The 22,688-nt window shown below is 43.2% G+C and overlaps 1 protein-coding gene across 4 annotated transcripts in view; it reads right to left on the reverse strand.

The window, feature by feature from the left end:
* Positions 1–22,688, reverse strand: part of LOC127001687 (proteoglycan 4-like) — a 30,078-nt gene that overhangs the window by 1,466 nt on the left and 5,924 nt on the right. The window contains exons 2-13 of one of the 4 annotated variants that reach the window (XM_050866705.1): positions 12,556–12,612; positions 8,663–8,853; positions 8,351–8,408; positions 7,596–7,737; positions 6,085–6,182; positions 5,462–5,560; positions 4,865–4,949; positions 4,439–4,535; positions 3,654–3,823; positions 2,821–2,978; positions 1,876–1,990; positions 1–868 (exon numbers count right to left, since the gene is read on the reverse strand). The exon at positions 1–868 is cut by the window's left edge and continues 1,466 nt beyond it. In XM_050866705.1, the coding sequence (XP_050722662.1) occupies positions 1–868; positions 1,876–1,990; positions 2,821–2,978; positions 3,654–3,823; positions 4,439–4,535; positions 4,865–4,949; positions 5,462–5,560; positions 6,085–6,182; positions 7,596–7,737; positions 8,351–8,408; positions 8,663–8,853; positions 12,556–12,612 (2,138 nt within the window). Of the gene's footprint in view, positions 869–1,875; positions 1,991–2,820; positions 2,979–3,653; positions 3,824–4,438; positions 4,536–4,864; positions 4,950–5,461; positions 5,561–6,084; positions 6,183–7,595; positions 7,738–8,350; positions 8,409–8,662; positions 8,854–9,089; positions 9,211–9,862; positions 10,140–12,555; positions 12,613–22,688 lie in introns of those variants that run through there. The other 3 variants (XM_050866704.1, XM_050866703.1, XM_050866706.1) reach the window with 3 other exon arrangements.

Here is a 22,688-nt window from a genome sequence, read left to right on the forward strand (position 1 = left end):
GCATGGTGGTTGGATTCTGAGGGGCAGCTTCATTGTCTTTTTGACCAACAGTGTCAGTGGAGTCAGACGGGAGGGTCTCTGCAGGTTCAGATTCCAATGTGTTGCCAGAACTTGAAATGGAGGAGGTGATGGGCTCTGGGGCAAGGGTGGTGGGTTCAGGGTCACTGTTTTCAGGTCTTGGAGGGAGAGGGATCTTAGGAACACTCTCTCTATGTAGAGGCTCTGGAGCAACGGTGGTGGGCTCAGGATCAGTGGCTTCAGTCTTTGGAGGGAGGGTGATCTCCAGACCACTCTCCCTAAACTCCTCTGGAGGAGTGGTGGTGGGCTCTGGAGTGCTTACTTCAGGTTCAGGAGGAGGAAGGGGGATCTCGGGAACACTTTCTCTCTGAATAGATCCAGGGAAGAGAATAGGTTTTAGACTGCTCTTATCAAGTTTTGGAGCAAAAGTGGTCTCTGAAATCTCTGTGGGCTCAGGAGCAGTGGTGATCTCTGGAGTGTTGTCTTCAGGAAGTGGGAACTTTGGAGGACTCTCTCTGGGCTCTGAAGAAAAGGCAACTGCTGGGGTGTTGTCTGCAGACTCTGGAGTAATGGTGGTGTCAGGAATCTTGTCTTCAGGTTCTGTTGGAAGGGGGAACTCTGGAGGGCTTTCCCTGGGCACTGAAGGAAAAGCAACTGCAAGGGTGATGTTTGCAGGCTCTGGAGTAATGGTGGTCTCAGGGGTGTTGTCTTTAGGCACAAGAGTGGCAGTGGCCTCAGGATCAGCATCCACAGATTCGGGAGCAAGGGTGTCGGAGGGCTCTGGAGTGATGGTCTGGATGGAGCGTAGCAGCCCTATGGTCGTCATCTCTCCCGCGTCCTGGATCACCGGCTGTTTGGTCCAGAGAGCTTGACAACGTGGCCGAGGAGGCGTGGTTACTATGTCACAATGGTCATCACAAACACGATGCATAGGAGTCATGCATAAGCTGCTTCACCGATCCCGTTGCCCTGCTGCCACCACTACCAGGCCTTACTGTAGGGTTAGTGATATCATGCATTATTTGCTTCACTGCTCAAGCATAATGAGGCTTGAGGAGCATACTGACCCTCCAATGTAGTTTATACATGCATTAGTTAAGCATTTACATATAACTAGCAGACCATGTATCAGCAGCATACCATTTGAGGTATTTTTGACATTGTGTATGTAGTATTTAATATGTATGACTGGAACACAACATTGCTTGTCTCCTCATCGTGCATCATGAACCTTACTAAGCATGGAAATTCTGCTCTGCATGCATTTATTTTCAAAATCCTAGAATCATAGAAGCATATTAGAGCTTTTGCTAATGATTTGTTTTGTCCTTGACCTGCCACCTTTATCTTAAAAGAAAAATACATGCATTGGAAGGGATTACAATAATATGGACCTGAACCTGACCCCAAAAGATCCAAAATTAAAAGCCAAAGATATTTCATAAGTTTGGTTCTGTTGAGTATTATATACCTTTAATGAACACATTGACTTGTGTGTTTGTCAAGTTCAACAAGAAAAGTGAAAGACAGGGAATGGAGAGACTTTTAACAGTGATGCAAACCCTCAAGTAAAACCTGACAAGCAATTTTTCAAGAAACTTACAACTCATGACTCGTGAAAAGCAAAACTTTAACAGTGATGCTTGAAATGAGAGAGAGAGAGAGAGAGAGAGAGAGAGAGAGAATGAAATTAAGCAACAAACAAACAAAAAAATACAAAAAAACTCACCACAACCACCACCACCACCCATTACTAAAACTCACCCCAGCCACCACATCCAGTCCAGCAGAAGGTGCCACTACCACCGTCACCACAAGCAGGAGCAGGAGGAAGAGGAGGAGGGAGGGAGAACTCACCTGGGTGGTCGGGGAGGCACCTGACCCTATTGCATCGAGCCACACCTGAGAGTAGTCTTTGTTGTCCCTCACCTGGAACTCAAAGTCTATGGCACGGAACAGGTCCAGGCGGTGGCTGTGGAGAGGAGAGGGAGAGAGGAAGTATGGTAGAGGGAGTGAGAGTGTGGTGGAGGGAGTGAGAGAGTGTGGTGGAGGAAGGGAGAGTGTGGTGGAAGAAGGGAGTGTCTTAAGAGGAAGGGAAAGAATGGGCAAGGAGGTGTGTGTGTGTTTGTGTGTGTGTTTGGTGCAAGAAGAAAGGGAGTGCATTAGAGAAAAGGAGGAAGTAGGGGAGGTGTGTGTCTGTGTGTGTGGCGCAGGAAGGAAGGGAGTGTGTTAGAGGATGAGAGGAAGTGGGCAAGGAGGTGTGTGTAGTGAAGGAAGGGAGGGAAGGAATGGGCAAAGAGGTGTGTGTAGTGCAGGAAGGGAGGGAGGAAGTTGGCGATGAGGTGTGTGTGTCTGTGTGTGGTGCAAACATTGGTAATAGTAATAAATAGTAATACAGAGATCAATTCATAGCCTGTCCAACCACATAAGGAAAAATAAGAACATTAAATGAAAAGAAGTAAAAAAGACTATTACAGGATTTATAAAGTAATGGGAATAGATCACAATTATTTCCTATTAAAGACTCCAGATTCATTTCCTTGTATTTTCCCCTATAATCTCTGAATTTCTCTACATTCATCGACTCATCCAATAACTCAACAAGAAATTTTAAAACACTTACATATATATTGATTAAAAAGAAATTCAGATCTCCGTTACTTTTCTGGTCACAAATCAATAAAAAGAGAAACAAATGGGAAAAAAAGACAACTATAAGAACATATTCAACACACTCACACACTACCATGACAACACCTTTCCCCTTACGCTTCACTGTCCCTTCACTCTACACACACTTACAAGTCAGCGCTGGGATAGTTGGGGTCATTGTTGGGGGCGGGGTAGAGGGCCTGATACTGACGTGCCTCCCCGACCCCATGGATGGCGTAGGCGTTCACCAGGGTCACGTTGGGAGGGAAGTAACCAGGAGGGATCATGGCTGACCCCTTCCACAGACCCTGCAGGAGTGACGGAGTGTTAGGTGTGTGCTGGCTTTAGGTTAGCTATGTGTGTCCCCATTCTTATTACGGCAACCTGTGTCTCCTTGTCTTCCTGTCCCACACTTTATCTGCATGGTCAGCAAGAAGAGGCACCAATACTGATAGAAAGGAACACAGACAAGCAAACTGACATATAGGGTCGTATATTATAAGACATTTCGTCACCCAAGTTCACATATTTGAAAAGGCTTTCGTAGGAATTTTGGGCATTTCCAGGGGTAGTTTTATGACCCTGGTGGTAGTTTGACCCTTCTTCTGTACTGTGAACCTAAAGAAACACTCATTAGAACCCGACTGACCCCCTCTTTGACCTTTAGAAATGACTGATGTGAGAAGCGAAAGTGTCTTATAATACCGTCCATAGGCTGACGCATCTTACTTTCTTTGGTCAGACTTTTCATGTATTTTAATGTGGAGGAAAGGATAAGAGGGAGACGTGTAACCTTAAAAAAAATTGGAGCTTTCAAACACTTCATCATCTTAATTCTTATTTTTCAATGAAGTTTATGACAAAACTGAAGCAGAATTTTAATTAGAAAAAAAAGAAGAGTGCAAAGAAACCCATTGGAGGTGTTGGATTGGCTGCATCCTGTTCTTACCTTCCCCTTGTAACACCCCCTCGCCCACACTCACCGGGGTGCTTCCCACAGGGTCAGTCTTCTCGGTGACAATGTAGTCCAGCGGCAGCGAGTCCTTGATGGCGTTGCGTTCCCCTTGCAGGAGCAGCAGCAGGTGTTGTCCCCAGGGCCCCAGCTCCACCTCCAGGTACTCGTCGTTCTTGTTGAGGAAGAACATCTCCACCACTGATACACAGAGGAGGACAAGGAGACAATGGTGACAACAATGAAGACAAAAGAAAACAATTGTCATAATTTTCATGATGCCTTGCTCTTTCCTGAACTCAATTTATCTTTAAAGCAAAACCATTTGGGTAAGAAGAAAGAGTGCACATAATATCTTTCTGATACAATATTTTTTTCTTTTTGAAAGAACAGAAGTGACAAGAAAAAGAAAATACTCATCAGAACTTTACTGATGCTTGCTTTTTCTTTCCTTCATACATTATGATGGTGTGGCAAAGAAGCTTGAAAAATGTGTACATGTACATACATGTATGACACATAAGAGTAGTAAAACAAAACAACTTGAAACACTGAAACTGAAAATGCCAAAATGCAAGACAAATAGTATAAATCAATAAAACATAAACAAACTTAAGGAAGCAAATATCTAAACTATAATGCAGATATGACAAAAAAGGATATAACAAAAATTATATAACAATTGTTCAAATACAAAATGAGAAAAGGATAAATCATAGCAAGTAAGGCAAAAATGTTACCAGAATTATTACGTTAAAAAATATTGTTAAGGGCTTTATCAAGGGGTTAGAGAGCGTGAAGGGTGAGCTGACTGACCTTCGTAGTCCCAGAGGCCGTAGAAGGGCTCACCAGGGGTGCCGTCAGGAGCAGGGTCATTGTAGAAGGGCGCTGTCACATTCAACTCCACGCCGGCCTGAGGAAAGATGAGGTGAGGTGAGATGAGGGCATACCTGGCTGGTAGGTCAAGTTGAGGCACACAGTCAGGAATAGACAGATATTTTTAGTATAGTAAAAGAAACAGCTCAAAGGGAATAAAGAAATAAATAAAAATGTTAAGTGCTACTCTGCATAAACAAACAAAATGAGTGGCCAGAAGAGAGAGAGAGATACATAGATAAAAAGAATGACAGGCAGACAGTTTTACAGGCAGAACACAGACAGATAAAGATATACAAGCAAACAGACATAACAGGCATACTGACAGATAGATAGGTGCACGTACACACACATACACACACACACCTCAAAGCCCTGCAGTGTGACCTGGACCACAGGCGGGGACAGTGGCACATCATCCCAGGTTGTGGCGATGTCATAGCGAAACAGTCTGAGGAAACACATACCGCATGAGTCTAATTTTCCTGACATACAAAACACATTACACAAAGAAGAGAGAAAACAAGGTAAAAGCTTACAAGGAAAAAGCTTTTAAAACAAGGAAAGGCTATAAATTAAGGGTCAAGACATAATATAAGTAAATAAACTTAAATAAATGAGGGCTTGCCATAACACGCTAAAAAAAAATATATACATATATTATATATATATATATATATATATATATATATATATATATATATATATATATATATATATATATATATATATATATATATATATATATATATATATATATATATTAAAAAATCCTGTGAGACTTAAGACAGGATAAAAAATAAGATAACAGCTTGTCATTTGAGGTACATGTTTATCAGAATTATCATAAAACAGATCCCTTTTCTTCCTTGGCCCTCAACTAATCACATTATATATACAGCCCCTTTTAGTATACTGTAAACTTTCTCCTTTCATTAAGAGCCCCTTTACCCGTCCACTCACCCCTGCAAAGAATCACTCCACAGCTGGCTCATGGAGTCTGTGGCCTGGCTGGGGAGGAGGCCGGAGAGGTCAATGGGCTTGAAGTACTGGAGGGCATGGCTGCAGCAGGGAGGGAAGGAGGGAATGTTAGTGACTGGGCTAAGAGTTGCTTTTATCAGTGTCAAATGATGGACCTTTGGGTGAGAGAGAAACAAAATTTATTACAATCAGAGACTCATGAACACATTGCTAACTGATTGAGTAACCGACCAAATGAATTACTGATTTATCAGCTGCTGATTGAAGTGAATGCTGATGGTACAATGACATTCTAATTAAGAAACAAACAATCCTACTAAGCTTACAAGTTCACTGACCAACTCAACAACTAATTTACTTATTAACTAACTCACTAACTAAATCAATTAGTGAATGAATAAATCAACAAAAGAAAATAAATAGCTACCTGACTTACATGCAAATTGATTAACTGTGTGACTGACCAACTAACTGGCTGCTAAATAAGTGACTGATTGGCTGACTGGCCAACTAAATGATTGATTGGCTGACTGACTGACCGACTGACTGACCCACTGAATGAATGACTAATTGACAGACCGACAAGCTGATATAATCACACGTACAAGTCCGGGTTGGCAGCCGTGCTGGGTGCCGGGTAGAGCGCCTCGTAGACGCGTGCTTCTCCTGACCCATGGATGGCGTAGGCGTTGAACTTGGTCACCTGGGGAAGGGGGAACAGGTGAGCAGGGTGAGGGGAAAGCAAGATGGTTGGTCACATTAAGAAAATGACTGCAAAGAAGAATAAATCTATGAGACTGCATTTTTATGATATAATCTCTTAAGAAATAATAAAACTTTTAGATAAGAAAGACAAGCTTTCCGTTATGCTTTTAGGGTAAAAAGAGATAATGACTGTTTTAGATTTGATTTCACTTTTAATGCATATCTTATTTTAGGACTTTTAATGATAATAAAATAGCAATGAATACAATAATAAGTAACATAATGACTAGACACCAAAAGGTAGATGTGTCCTAACATACATACTCTATTGGAAAGTCAAGTAATAACAGCTGTAGCCTACAAGTAAAAGGTGAGCATTAATAAGTTGAACACACACACACACACACACACACACACACACACACACTAAGGGAATACCAACATTAAATTATCTTGATCATTACTTATTTTACGTAATAATGAGGACGACCTCCAGTGAAATGGAGAGATAGGGAGCAGGAATACGTTGGGGAGAGGGGTGAAAGATCCTTGAGAAACTTTGAGCAGCCAAGGAGGGAGTGTCTGGATAGAGAAAGATGGAAACTCTTCTGCCGTGGCCATTCCCTGGTGGGAGCTCCTAGGAGCAGGCGTCGACGAAATGATGATGAATAACAGAGGTGGGCGCGGTACTGAAAATTTAGTAATGCGGTTGCAGTAGTGCGGTACTTTTTCCGGAGTAGTGTAGTTGCGGTAGTGCGGTCCCATTTTTTCTTTCCCAGTGCGGTACGCGGTAGCGGTAGTCAAAATAAAAAATATCTCAGTGCCTATCATGGCTATCCAAACAAAGGAAACATGCTTAAAATAGTACAATGAAAAATCGGCCGGCACCGCACGGGTCCGGGGTTGAAATGGCCGGCACCGCGCGAGTAAAAGAAGACTCGCAGTTTAGTAGTTTAATTTAATTTTGAACAATAACTGAGAAGTCAGAATGATTGAATCACTGATTCTGATGACTGATACCGTTTGACTGGTTGAGTCCGATTCACTGTAAAAAAATAAAAAATAAATTTCTGTGAGAATGCCGCGCTGTAAATGTCGTCTTCGATAGTTTTCAAAGTACCGCAAAAAAGTACGGCAGGATTTTTAAGTGCGGTCCGCGGTAGTTCGGTATTTTCAGAAATTTTGCGGTAGTGCGATACTTTTTTGGGATGCGGTACTACCACACTAATTACCGCACTTGCACAACTCTGATGAATAATGGGGAGAGAGGAGTGAAGGAGGAAGGAGAGGGGGAAAGGAGGCAAGGCGGAGGAAGAAATGGAGGAAGAGGGAGGGAAGAATACTAACCTCGGTAGCATCTAAGAATACCGGCCAGAGCATCACCACAACACACAGGTAACATGCCCCTCACCTTCTCGGGCAGGTAGGAGACAGGTATGGCCGCCGTGCCGCTCCACACGCCACCGCCGCGCTGGGTGCTGACCTCGAGCTGCAGGGAGTGGCGCACGGTGACCCGCTGGCCACTCAGCAGCAACACTATATGCTGACCCCACCTGCAACACACCCCTGTCTGTTATTACTCCATTTCAAGTTATCAGTCACCATAACCAGTGCAACACATAATCTCATAGCAATCACACGCGTAACATACACCCCATATAGTACTGGCCTTCAGCAACACGCCACTGTATGCTGACCCCACCTGCAACACACCAACGGAATAGTTATATACTCCATTTCATGTTATCAGCCACACACGCAACACACATTCCATTCAGTATTGGCCTTCAGTAGCAAATGACCATACCTCAACACTGCAGGAATATACACCGCTCACGTAACAGTCATGCATCTCGTGTTGTCAAAGCCAGTGCAACACATTGTTAATCCCACTACATACTCGTACACGCAACTCACACACACATGCAACGCACATCTTCTACATTGTTCTTAAAGGCCGTTGCAACACACGATTTTACCACCATTTGCAACACTCATGAAACTCACACCATATTATAAAGTTTTCTAGATCCCTATTTCTGACATTCAAGTACTATGCTTACTTACTTACCTACTAACTTATTGACTTACTCACTACGCTTATACCCACTTGCATACTTACTTATTACTTAGGTCCAGGTAATAAAACAGGTATAGCCTACTTACGGGCAGACTTCAACCTCCAGGTATTGATTGGCATCGTTGAGGAAAAACGCTTCCACCACTGCAGGGAGAAAAGAGGAATAAAGGGAAGTGAGGAGGAGGAGAGAGAAAGGAAGAGGAGGTGGAAAGAGGAAGGAGAGAAGAAGAGGAAGGGAGAGAGAGAATGAAGAAGAGAGTACGGAAGGAAAGGAGGAAAATTAAGATTAGTGATAAAAAATATATCTCCGTTAAACAAAATTGGGTATAGATAATAATGTATAAAACTTTAGCTATTTAATCTATGTAATCATCTATCTACCTAACTATCTATCTCACCTTCGTAGTCCCAGAGGCCGTAGAAGGGCTGGCCGGGGGGACCTGCGGGGCTGGGGGGGTCGTTGAAGAAGGGCGCCGAAATGGTGAGGATGAGCTGCTGCTGGTCGGGGCTGGACGAGAGGCTCAGGCTGACGGGGGCGTGGTCCAGGGCGCCGCCGTTCCAGGTCGTGGTGATGCTGTAGTCCAGCGACCTGCAGGGATACAGAAGTTGGTTTATACCTCGAATCTAGTTCTCTCTCTCTCTCTCTCTGCTGTCCTGTGTGTGTGTGTGTGTGTGTGTATTTCAGTGAAGCCTGTGGTGGTAATTTAAATCTACATCAACCTTTTTTATCTTTTCTCTCATTCTTCACAAACATATATTATTGTTTATCAACCACAAATCAGTTATTACCTAGCCCCATCTTACACGGAAAACGGATCAACTCACACACACACACGAGAGAGAGTCAGCACTTCCAGCACCCTCATCATATCACCGTGCAGCACCATGCAGTGAACAATAGTAAAGCGTCGTGTTGCTGGCTATCTCGTGTTATCGTCGCCTGCTGGTTCTCACTGTTACCTGCACCCGAGGGACTGAAAACCTCCTATCACGGACTCTTGAGATAGTGGACCAACGCTACACGCACTACTTGACAATTGGTAAATATTTTGTTTCACTTCTTTTCCAATTTTTCAAAACCTAGTTGGATTTTTACCGGCTTTTCCCCCAAAAAAAATATAATATGCATGAGGTAATAGTATTCTTATTTTGCTATATTTATGTATCTATAGTCTGTACCTTCATCCATTCAGTCTGTCATACAAGTTATTTATTCGTTTAACTCCTTCGTGTTTAAATTCTTGGTCAGCGCTTGAATTCGTACCGCTTGAGTGTGCGTTTCCAGCCCACCCATACACGCGTAGCAACCCTGTTTATGCCGCGCCGCTGACGTGTACCGTTGCGCGCCATGGTTAGCAAGGATTATGAGAAATATACGTGACAGAGACAAGGTGTGTGTGTGTGTGTGTGTGTGTGTGTGTGGAGAGAGAGAGAGAGAGAGAGAGAGAGAGAGAGAGAGAGAGAGAGAGAGAGAGAGAGAGAGAAAATCTGCACCTGTACACACACACACACACACACACTTCCTCCCTCCCTGCCCTTTTATTAAACACAGCCTCTCCGTATCCACTCGACGGTTCATTAGAGGTTATTATACTCACATGGCGCCCCTGTAGGAAGTAGAGATCCCTGTGAGTCAGTCAGAGGAGTAACTAAAGCACACACACACAGCAAACTTATCACAGTGACACGTTGCCGAGAGCAGAGGAGGAGGCGAAACAATAACAAAGTGAGGTGTGTGTGTGTGTGTGGGCTAGTGGTGGTGGGGACTACACGTCACCACTACCACCTAAAAGCGAGATTGTCCCCTGCTCTTCATTCATCTCCTGTGCTTAGATAACGCATATGTGAAGCTTACAGTCTCTCTTCCATCCATAATGTTAGTGTGAGTTTGTTATGCTCTCCTCCCCCGCCCAGCAGAGGGATCGATATATTTTCCCTCAGGAGGAAGTTACACCCCCGGCAGCACACACTCATGCCACCCTCGCTGCCAGACGGACGCAGCTCCCTCCCGCACTGGCGCTAATTAACTAATAAAACGCCGCGGAATAAAGTGCATCGAGATCATAAGATTGTCTCATGCAGAATAAAAACGCGCAGGGATTAAAGGGAAAAGGCGCAACGCTGTTTTCTTATGTTTTGGCGGCGCGGTGCTTGACGCTCCTGTGTCTTGGCGGCGACAGCACGGCATAACCCACAGGTGCTCCGCCAGGTACCGAGAGAGAGAGAGAGAGAGAGAGAGAGAGAGAGAGAGAGAGAGTTATGTGACATTTTGCAATAAACATTTAACAATTTAGAGTTACGGCCAGTTTATATAATGCAAAACGAAAGCAGGAGAAAATTTAAAAGCACAAAGACAAAGACTGAAGGGTGAGTGAAGCGTAAAGTACCAACAGGAACAACAACAATAAAATAAAAATAAAAATAGATAAAGAAGGCAAAGTTTCGCTTGAATTTAAGAAACAGACCGGCAACACACACACACACACACACGCACACACACACACACAGTCACCATAAAGGAAATAATTCATCACGCGCAAACAATAATATTAGCACCGAAATTTATTACTCAAAGGTCAGGGTTGCCATGAGAGACGCGAACAGGAAGGAAAAAAAAAAAAAGGTAAAAATGCAGAGGCGGCGTGTTTGACCTGATTTCCTGGATGTCTATTATTGATCGTGTGTGTGTGTGTGTGTGTGTGTGTGTGACAGGATCGACGAGCACATCTGTGAGTCTTTTTTAATGATGTTCTACTCTCATTGCTGTATTTTGCGTTTTTCCATTGCTCTCTCTCTCTCTCTGGAATAACTTAGTCTCCCTCTTTCGTGTTGTAGTTTTCTTCTGAGCCTAAACTGTAATCACAATTTTATAAGTTCTCCTCTATCGTAATTTCGAAGGGTAAAATGTAAGATTAAATATTTACTCATCACTTTTTTTTTTCTAACCCTGAAAATATATATAAAAATCTCTCTCTCTCTCTCTCTCTCTCTCTCTCAGCCAAATCGTTTCCTTGCCTTTTACGGGATAACAATATAAGAATGTAAACACGCTCTTCCCTCCTCGCCCACCACTTCCTCCTCGCGTTGTTTTCTTGTCCCCCAAACATGACGGTCATAAACATTTCCAAGGTAACCAAATAAAATGCTATAAGAGGTGCGTTATAACTGACTTTGTAGCATTAAGTTATTTGTCAAAACTCGTTACTTATATTTTACTACCTGCTGCCACCTGGTGTTGCTCTTTCCTGGCTTTTTAATGTTTTCTTGACGCTTGTTTTGTTTATTTTTGGGTGTTTCCCTTTCTATTATCAAAACTCTTTTACTAATGTTATTCTACTTTTTGGTATTTATCTTTTTTTTTATCTTTGTACCTGCTTGCTCTTTACCTCTTTTTGTTTTTGTGTGTGAGGTTATTCTCCTTATTTTTTTCTGCGTTTCTCCCGTCTTTCAATCCTCTATATGGCTCTATTTGTTTGCTTTCTGACTCTTCTTATGTCTATGATTTACTCCTTGTTTTACTTCCCCTTTATCACATCCTTTTATTTTTTGTGTGTTCTTATTCTTCCTACGTCTCTCCCATCTTTTAATCCTCTCTATGGATCCATTTGTTTGCTTTCTGACTCTTCTTATGTCTATGATTTGTTCCTTGTTTTACTTCCCCTTTATCACACCCTTTTATATTTTTTGTGTGGTTATTCTTCCTATTTTTTTCTACGTTTCTCCCATCTTTTAATCCTCTCTATGGATCCATTTGTTTGCTTTCTGATTCCTTATTTCTATGATTTGCTCCCTGTTTTATTTCCCCTTTATCACACCCTTTTATATTTTGTACCATTATACCATCTTTTACTCAGCCTTTCTAGCCGTTCATGTATCTGCCCCCATCTCTTTTATCATCTGTATTCCTCTCCTTCGTCTGTCATCCATCAAAACAATTATTTCTTTATTTTTTTTACCATTTTATCACATTTTATTCACTCTTTTTAGCCGTTCATGTATTTGTCTCCCACCATGTTATTATCTGTTTATTCTTCCCTTTGGTCCGTCTTCCCGTCACAACAATTATTCTCTTATTCCGTGAGTTGTTTGTCCGCAGCGGTGGGTCGGTTCCTCCTCCCCAAGTGACGCGTGTTTACCTGTGCCGAAGGACTCAGGTGTCGAGAGGAATTTCCCGTCAGACGTTCGGTACACACACACACACACACACACACACACACACACACACACACACACACACACACACATACACACACACGCACACGCACACGCACACACGCACACACACACATACCTGACAGGGGCGACGCACATCACCACCATCACCGCTAGGAGGCACATTTTTCTCCACCTGTAAATAATAATAATAATAATAATAATAATAATAATAATAATAATAATAATAATAATAATAATAATAATAATAATAATAATAATCTCAGCACAGTATTTTTGCATAATAGTAAGATGGAACTGGAACATTTTTGTACTCATATGTTACGGCCTTTCGTGGAGAGAGAGAGAGAGAGAGAGAGAGAGAGAGAGAGAGAGAGAGAGAGAGAGAGAGAGAGAGAGAGAGAGAGAGAGAGAGAGAGAGAGAGAGAGAGAGAGAGAGAGAATTATTGATCGTGGTATAACAGCGGAATTCTCTCTCTCTCGCTCTCTCTAGCTTCTTTTTCTCCACCGGGTTGCGTCATTACTCTTCCTTGTTAGGTCAAAAGTTCCGAAATATTTCCGTTCGCTGTCTTTATATATAGCTTTTTTTTTTTTTTTTTATCTTCCCAACCTGCGTAGCTCTTCTTACAGGCACGAGAGAGAGAGAGAGAGAGAGAGAGAGAGAGAGAGAGAGAGAGAGAGAGAGAGAGAGAGAGAGAGAGAGAGAGAGAGAGAGAGAGAGAGAGAGAGAGAGAGAGAGAGAGAGAGAGAGAGAGAGAGAGAGAGAGAGATTTACATGCACTGAAAAACGATTGTGTAAATGAGCGAAAAAACAAATGAATGAATGACTGAACAAGAGAGAAGATACGAAGGAATTTACTGTATATAATGTTACAAATGTCGAAGAAATAAATATGCTTATCACCCAAGGCGAGAGTGAAGAAATAGGAACAAGACCTTATCATACCTACCCCCCTAAAAAATCTTACCTGGCATATAAACACCTGCAATAAGTTAAAAAAAAAAGTAAAAAAAAGAAGAGCAAAAAGTCATTCGTCTCGCCCAACCGGCCTCTTGCAGACTCCTTACGTCCTTATGTTCTTATGTCCTTTGACCCTCAAACGTTAAAGCGAACAGCGACATTCATATATAAGAAAGGGAGGAATATTATGCTTCGTGTTCACCAGCCTATATATAAACCTTACGACATGTGAGTAAGAATGAAAACAACGACGAGGAGAAACTTAGAGTATGATTGTGAACTGCAGGCGAAGAGAGAAAATAATAAAATCATAAGTATTCGTTGTTCGGAAAAAAATATTGAGCAAATCAGGAAGCATGAGAAACTTAAATTAACTAGAACACAAATCTGAAATGTAGACGAAGAGGAAAAACACAATCATAAATATTCGCTGTTCAGAAAAAAAAAAGTAATTGAACAAACTAAGAAACACGAGATATTTAACAAAAAATATATACCTCAACCAAAGACGAAGTGGAAAAAAATCATATCTAGTTGTTTTCGAAGAGTGAATATAAGAAAACCGAGAAACATGAGCTAAAACAGAATGCATCCTCTTCTCTCCTCTCCTCTCCTCCCGAAATTCTCTCTTTCGGCCACCTCTGATTATTTTTATAGAAGCAGCGAGTAGCGGGCTTTTTTTTTATTATTGTTTCCTTTTTTTGTGCCCTTGAGCTGTCTCCTTTGTTGTAAAAAAAAAAATCCAATATTCTTAAAAAACAAAGCCAACAACAATGAGGATGAAAAAATGAAAAAGAGCACGCTAATCGACAACAATAAACCCACCAAAATAAACCTCATTGAAAAAAAAATCAAAGAAAGTATGTACAATAAATATTCACAATAACAATAAGTACAAAACAAACCACTCCATTCTCCATCACTTTCCCTCACAATCTGCATTGCGTAGGACTGTAGCAGTAGGTGAAGGTTGAGGCGGCCGACTGTCACAAGTGAGAGGGACGAGGGAGGCAGCGTTCATATATATACGACAATCATCCCTAAACACGACAGTCAAAACGCCTTCATTCACGTTGCTTTACTCTTTCCACTAGTACAGAATATTTCATCCCTAGCTGATAACTTAGACTGAATAACGTAATTTGCGTGTGTGTTGGGGGGGAGGGGGAATAGTATTTTGTTCCGTTTTCTATTCCTCTCTCGTTTTCCTTGTTTTCCTTCGTGTGTGTGGAAGGGGGAGGAGGGAAGAAGAGGGATGATAATATGTGAAGCAATGGGGTGGAACAGTGATGTGGCTATATGGTGGTGGTGAGGGTTATAGCTTTTACGACAGACACCGAAAAATGCAGTGGTCTGACTACGATGGTCTGGTAACATTGAGAGAGGATGTCAACGCCCGGGCAAGAGGGAGTGAAAGGAGTGGGGCGTGGGAGTGGGTTTAGGAGTGATGGGATGATAATTCAAACCTAAGGTGGTGGAAGGCGTGGGTGGTGGTCTCGGTTGTGGTGGTGGTGGTGATAGGTAACGGTGGTGATGGTGGAGGTGGTGGTAGTGGGGGTGATGGTGGTTGTGGAGGAGATAGGTAACGGTGGTGCTTAAGTGGAGGTGGTGGTGGTGATGGTGGGAATAAAAGGTGGGAGGGGCGAGTGGGGGAGGTGGATGGAGTGAGAGGGGAGTGGTGGTGGAGACAGGTAACGGTGGAGGAGGTCGAGGTGGTGGTGGTGGTGGTGGTGGTGATGGTGGGAAAACAGTGGAGGGGGGGACTGTGAATAGGTGGGGTGGAAGGAGTGAGAGGAGATATAAAGGAGGTGGTAGGTGGTGAATGACAAAATATGCGAGGGGTGGCAATGGTGGAGGTGGTGGTGGTGGTGGTAGTGAAGGTGGGTAACGGTAGTGGTGTGAAGTGGAGGTGGAGCAGGTGGAGTTACGGGAGTGTGGGAGAGAGGTAGAGAGAGAGAGAGAGAGAGAGAGAGAGAGAGAGAGAGAGAGAGAGAGAGAGAGAGAGAGAGAGAGAGAGAGAGAGAGAGAGAGAGAGAGAGAGAGAGAGAGAGAGAGAGAAATAAAACAAACAAAAGGTGGTGGAGGTGGTGGTGGTGGTGGAAGCGTGGAGTAGGAAGGAATGAAAGGAGATGTTAGAGGAGAAAGGAGGGGAGGGGGGGGGGGAGAGAGAAAGGTGGCAAAAAAGCAGTATAGACAATGAGTAATGATGATGATGATGATGATGATGATGATGATAATGATGATGATGGTGGTGATGGAACGTTAGAGGAGAGTGGAGAGGAGGGGAAAGAAAGGTGGCAACAAAAAACAGTACTGATAATGAGTGATAAGGATGATGATGGTGATGATGATGATGGTGAGGGTAATAATAGACAGGCAGTAGTGGTGATGATAGACAGACGAATAAGTAATAGGAAAGTGATGGTAGCAGTGGTGATGGTGATACTGGTGATGGTGACAAGAGAGAGTGCATAGGTTGTGATGATGGTGATGGTGATGACGATGGTGGTGACAGTGGCCTTTACAACGGTCACCAACACAACATCAAAGGTCAGCAGCAGTAAAAAAAAAAAAAAAAAAAAGCACTTAAAGACTCCACAACAGAAAAAGTGCCGATAAGAACTGTAATAAACAAAAAAAAGGAAGAAGACAAAGGGAGCAAGGTGGAGAAGAGGGAGAAAGGGAAAGTGGGAGACGTGAAGCTGGGGGAGAGAGAGGGAGAAGGAGGGAGGGAGCCAAAAGTGGAGAATAGGGAGAAAGGGGAAAGGAGAAAGGTGGAGCTGGGGAGAGAGAGGGAGAGGGAGGGAGGGAGGCATAAATTCAGGAAGGGAAGAAAAGAAGGGGAGCAGAGGATGGAAGAAAGAAGTGGTGGAAGAAAAAGAGAAGGAATAGGATGGAAGGCAGGAAGAAAAGAGGGAGTGGAGGAAGAAAGAAGGAAGAGGATGGAGGAAAGAAGAGAGCTAAAGGGACGAAAAGAGGGGGACAAGAGAAGTAGAGTAGTGAAGGGAGAGAGAAGGAAGAGGATGAAGGAAATAAGTGCTACAAAAAGAAAAGAGGGAGTGAAGGATGAAGAGAAGTAGTGGAGGGAGAGATAACTGGTAGAGGAAAAGAGAAGGAAAAGGACGGAGGAAAGAAGAATGCTAGAGAAAGAAAAAATGGAGTGAAAGAATGAGCGAAGTGGTGGAGGGAGAGAGAAGGAAGAGGAAGGAGGAGGTAAGTGGGATTGGAGGAGGGGGCGAGGCGGGCAGTTCGGTGGGCGCCTGGTCGTCGTGAGGGCGAGGCAACGACCCGCCAGCGGTCATGGCCACACCGACCATACCCCCAGGGAGAGAGAGAGAGAGAGAGAGAGAGAGAGAGAGAGAGAGAGAGAGAGAGAAGGGAACAACAGGAGAGTATAAATTCTTGAGGCGAAATCTTAATTAATGATCTAATTATTTTTTTTCAATTGATGGAATAGTGTTCAAGAAAGCGACAAGAGACCAACTGAAACTGCTGCTACTATTTCTACAGGAACTACCACTAATATAACTACAACAACAACTACTACTACTATTATATCGTCCCCCTCATAAACAAAACTGCCTAAGTAATTTTTTTTGGAGATTTCTGTTTTTCTGCGTAAATCAGTTCTTCGTCCGGCACACATTTTGGTATACTTGCCGACGCCATGCAACAGCTACTACTACATCTACTACTACATAATCATACAACAACAACCACCACTCCTACGGCAAAACTTCACCCAGGGCGTCCTCAGGTCATTCACACAGGCGCTGAGTGACGAGCGTTGACACCACCAACTGGACATACGACACCAACCCACCCAACCCGCCGAGGAGGAGTAGGAGGAGGAGGAAGGAGGGGAAAAAAAACTCAAAACAACACTCTAATCTCCGCAGATCCCGAAGAACTCACGCGGGTCACACTTCCTCCGATCCTCCACGCAGGTAATCCCCGTTAGCTGAACACACACACACACACACACGATCACGGTATCCTTTTCTTTTTCCCGTACACGAAGACTCATCACCCTGACCCGACTGTCTTCGCCCCTCCCAACGTGACGCGCACCGCTGCCTGGCGTATGAGGAAGAGGAGTAGGAGGAGGAGGATCACCCGCGACCGACTCCTGCCCTCGGGGGGAAGAGCGGTGACCCTGACTGACATTGAACCTCCTTGACCTTCCCCGACAGCCTCTCCATACCTTTTGTTGTTGTTGTTGTTGTTGTTGTTGTTGTTGTTGTTGTGATAAAGGTGGTATGGCAAGTATTCCGAACGAGTGGTCAACGTTTCCCTGACAGGTTGTTCTAAGATGCTTATGTCAGTATTATGCGTTTTTTATGGTCTTGTTTATCTTTCTTCATCGTTATTATCCTTCTCCTGTTCTTTTTCCCCTCTTCCTATTATTATATATCGTTATTACTACTCTTCCTCCTCTTCCTCCTCATCATAATCACAATAATCTTCACCATCATCATGCTCGTCTTCTTCTTCTTCTTCTTCCAGGAGACAGTAAGCAAGGGACTGGTTGTGGAAATCCCCATGCTAACATTATTCACTTTCTTGTATTTATCTTTACTCTCTCTCTCTTTTTCACACACACATCTTCGTCTTTTGTGCTGTCAGTCTCCACTTCCAGGAACGACAAAAGTCAAATGAAAAGGAGGGATGATAAATCAGACATTACAGAAAATTGCAATAAAACAAAAACATCAAAGTAAATGGCGAACTAGCTAACTATCATACTATCTTTAACTACTTACCTACCTACCTACCTCACTAACTAACTGACCAACTAAGTAACTAACCATCTTCCTAACAAAAAAAGTTGGAAAGTTTCGTTAAGTCGGCGCAACATCTGTGGTCATATGCCGGAGAGCGACAGAAGGGGAAGGAATTATGTCTTCCTAACAAGGTAACAAAATTGCTAACTACGCTACTAACCGACTAACTGAATACATAACTAACCATATAACAATTTCACAACAACGACAATGGAGAAAGGGACGAGTATGTAGTGTGAAAAGGAGGATAACACACACACACACACACACACACACACACACACACACACACGCACGACACACGGCTGCAATAAAGACAACTGCTATCGTTCCTTATCAACAAAAACCGTGCCACGCAAGATCCCACGCCGCGAGTCTAATAAAAAGGGATATTGATAACAAACTCACTGCTGCCGTAATTCTCAGCGGCATCGGGTTCGAATCCCACAAAATACCGGCCGTGATAAGACAAGCCAATGTTGTTCTTACTCTTCGACGCAAAAGACGAAGGAAAAACAGATGAAGGAAAAAGGAGAGGTCATACACACAACACCACCCAAAGAGAGAGAGAGAGAGAGAGAGAGAGAGAGAGAGAGAGAGAGAGAGAGAGAGAGAGAGAGAGAGAGAGAGAGAGAGAGAGAGAGAGAGAGAGAGAGATAACCTGTATCCTAATAGGTCCTAAGTCTCCAAGCGAATTTACTTTCCCTTTCACACATAGTCCTGCTACAAGCGACAGACTCACTTTCTCCAAGCCTCCAGTCCTATCACTCTCCCTCCTGCCCCCCCCTCCCAAATCGCTGCTCCTCCGCTCCTCCTCTCAGCTCTTCTAAATGGCAAACATACAAAACTAACGACACTTTGAAGTCCTTCGTATTCATTCCCTCGGTTGACGGTTCAAGATTCACAGCCTCGTATCATCAAATGTTTCAGACTCTTGTTACGACCGTTTTTGAAGTCCTAAGAGGAGATACGTCTGATTGCCATAGTGTTTAGCCCGTTCATGGCGCAGAAGCCTTCAAAAACTACCGCCAGGGTCAAGAAACCACCCATGGAGAGCGAGCGAGAGCCTTTTTTTAAATAGATGGACTAAGGTTTCCAAGGGTTTGATAATATGGACCTTTGACAGAAAATCAATTTATCAACTTCAATAGGCCGTTTTAGTATTACCATGCAAAATAAAACGCCATTAAAGCTTGTATAAACACTAACGAGAGGAGAAGTAAGTAAACTGGGCAAGGTCTACACTGGTTGAAAACTGAATGAAATTACATGACGAAGGTGTTATGTGATGTGTAATACGGAATTATGAAACTTTGCATTATGTTGTTTTCCTGACATTGGGGATGCGGGAGAGCAGTGATGAAGGCCTCGTGGTGTTCCTGGAAGGCGTACCGCGCGACTCGCCAACATACTAAGGAAGTGTTGTAATGAGGACTTCACTAACTAACTGACGCTGGGAAATGCCACGACGGTAAAAAGTGCTGGAACAGGATGATAAAAAGGAACAATGGTGATGATAAGAATAAGAATATGGATAAGAATGAGAAGAAGAAGAAGAAGAAGAAGAAGAAGAAGAAGAAGTAAAAGAAGATGAAGAAGAAGAAGAAGAAGAAGAAGAAGAAGAAGAAGTAAAAGAAGATGAAAAAAAGGAGTGATTTACATAACAGGAAAATACTGAACTAATCGATGCAATCATAATAAAACAAGCCGGAAAGGGACGAGGGACGAGGAAGCCAAAGTGTGATAACATAGACAAAGAATTTATGTCCGGAAACACCAGAATCTCAATCAGGACAAGAACGAAGGAAATTATAATAACCCTTTCAAGACGAGGAAACCCTGACACAGTATAACAACCTTGACCACGAAAATGACTGGCTTGGGGAGAAGGGTGTGGAGGAGATGGACAAAAAAGGAAAAAAAGGAAATACCAAGGCCTAACCAGGACGAGGAATGACAATGAACATTTTAATACGAGGAAAATATGACTCAGCGATGCGAGCTTGTTTTTTAAAGAAGACAAAGGAGGAAAACTTATGCAGGTACAGTGACAAGTATGTTCAGAAATACGAGAGGTGTATTAAAGACGAAGGGGAACGAAACAGCATTGACAAAGGTAATGAAAAATAAGTTATAATACGCAGAAATGCACGCTCGTCAACTAACAAAAAAAGAAATAACGATACGGAAATCTTTTATTTTTATTTTTTTTACAGCAGAGGAGACAGTTCAAGGGCGTAAAAAAAAACAATAATGAAAAAAAGCCCGCTACTTATTGCATCCATGTAATCACAGTAAATCAGAGTAAACCAACCTCAAATAGGACGAAAAATATGATACACAGTGACGTTAGCGTGTTAACAAATACCTAAAAGAACGGGTTGTGGAATCGGGGAAGAAAAAAAGGAAGAAAAAAAAAGAGTAGTTCGTTAATACCTTCATCGGAAACAGACCTTATCTGTGCCCTTACGAGGAAATACTTGGTGACGCAAGGCGATGTCTGTCTGAGTGTTACGAAAGGGTTACAACGAAATAATTGGAAGGAGTCTTCATCCTCGGATACTTAAAAAAAGAAGTAACAGTTTGTGAAATCGATGTAAGCCCAGAATTACCTTTATCTGCAAGCACACCTGAGCCTGTATTATCAGACGCCTTAGGCTCTCAAGTGCACAACAAATATTTCCAGCGGCCGCAAAGGAGATTAGTCGGTTATTATGAGTGTTTTTGACGTTCATGGTGCAGAAACCTCATCAAATTATACAAGCAGACCCACTAAACTACCCATGGAAATATTCACTACTACGAAAGCTTTATCCAATGTGTGTCTTTAAATCCTGAAATGTTTGAGGATATGTGCCCTGATCTGCCCCATAAGAGGAGGTAATATACGCAGTGACGCAAAGTGAAGTTGTTTACGAAAGCCTTACAAAAAAATAATAATAACTGGTCCTCATTATGCCGTTGAAAATCTAATATTCATGATACGACTCGGATAGAAGTGACTCATAACGACATCCTTGACTTGCAGGTGTGTTTAAATGTCACGAAGTGCTTAGCAGGGAGGATAAAAAGATAAAACGTACAGAATGAACGAGGCGATTAGACAAGACGTGACTTACACCCGATGTGAAAGAGAACACGGAGAGTGAGGAGGAAGTGCGAAAATAAAAATTGAGAAAAAAAGAAAATGTAAGAAGAAAATAATGACAAGGATATAATGAGTACAGAAAAAGCCGAGCCACGAAATGAAAAGAAAAAAAGCACACAGGACACACACACACACACACACACACACACACACACACACACACACACACACACACACATAATGTCTAACGCACAGAATATGGTTTTTATTTTCATTGCAAGAATTTCCTTTGTGGTTCACCTTGACTGCGAACCCCAATGTCAATGCCACACACACACACACACACACACACACACTCAAGACCATCTCCATAACCTCTCATTGCCCTTCACACCGATATAAGCGACATGTAATTTTTGTTATGTACGTCACCATCATCATCATCACTCCCACCACCAGCACCACCACTACCACCCACCCCCACCACTCCCGTTTAACCTTTCCTCTTCCACACCCACCTCCAGGCTGACCTCATCCCCTCTTCATCACTTCTCCTCCACACTCCAGCACACCTCTTTCTCTCTCACCCCCAAAATCCACCCCAGTTCGGCTTCTCTCCACCCAACACAAGCAGACACCCCACATATCCTGGCTTAGCTCCTCACCCCAAAATTCACCCCTTCCCCCCTCTCCCCTCTTCAACTCCTCACCTCTTCTCCCACTCCTTCCTCTCTCCTCTCCCACTCCCTCTCTTCTCTCAGTTACCTCATCCACCTGTTTACTCTTTCCTTCCATGTTTCTTTCTTTCTCTCTCCGTCTCTCATCTTCCTTCCTGCCTCCTCCTCTCGCTGTCTCCTGTCTTCCTCCCTCACCCCTTCTTCTCTCTTTCCTGTCTCTCATTTTCCTCCTTTCCTCCTCCTCTCGTTATCTCTTGTCTTCCTCCCTGTCTCTTTTCCCTTCCTCACCCTTTTTCTCCTCTCTCTGTTTCTCATCTTCCTATACCCCGGACTTCTTCACTTTATCGCTCATTTCCTTCCATCACCCGTTTTCTCCACTTTCTGTCTCTTCTCCCTACCCTCTCCCCCTTTTTTTCTTTTCGTTCCAACACTTGTTCACACCTCCTGCCCACCTCACAATGTTACGGACACAGCCACCTCAGCTCCGTCACTTCACGCCTCTCATTAAAATGTTACACGTTGCGAGTCGGCAGGAGGAGAGTTAAGTGTCATTCTGTGTGTCAAGGCGAACGTGGCATTAAAAGACCCCACTAAATTTTCTTTTATATTTTTAACCGTATTGTTATCATGCCCACCCACCCACACACTCTTCCTCAGGCGTCAGCGTCAGCGTCAGCCAAGCGTGGGATGGAGAGTCAGACAGCGTATTGTAGTGCGTTCCAGAAGGTCATTTTTGGGGGC

This window comes from Eriocheir sinensis, chromosome 21 (genome assembly GCF_024679095.1).
Source record: "Eriocheir sinensis breed Jianghai 21 chromosome 21, ASM2467909v1, whole genome shotgun sequence".
Lineage (NCBI taxonomy): Eukaryota > Metazoa > Arthropoda > Malacostraca > Decapoda > Varunidae > Eriocheir > Eriocheir sinensis.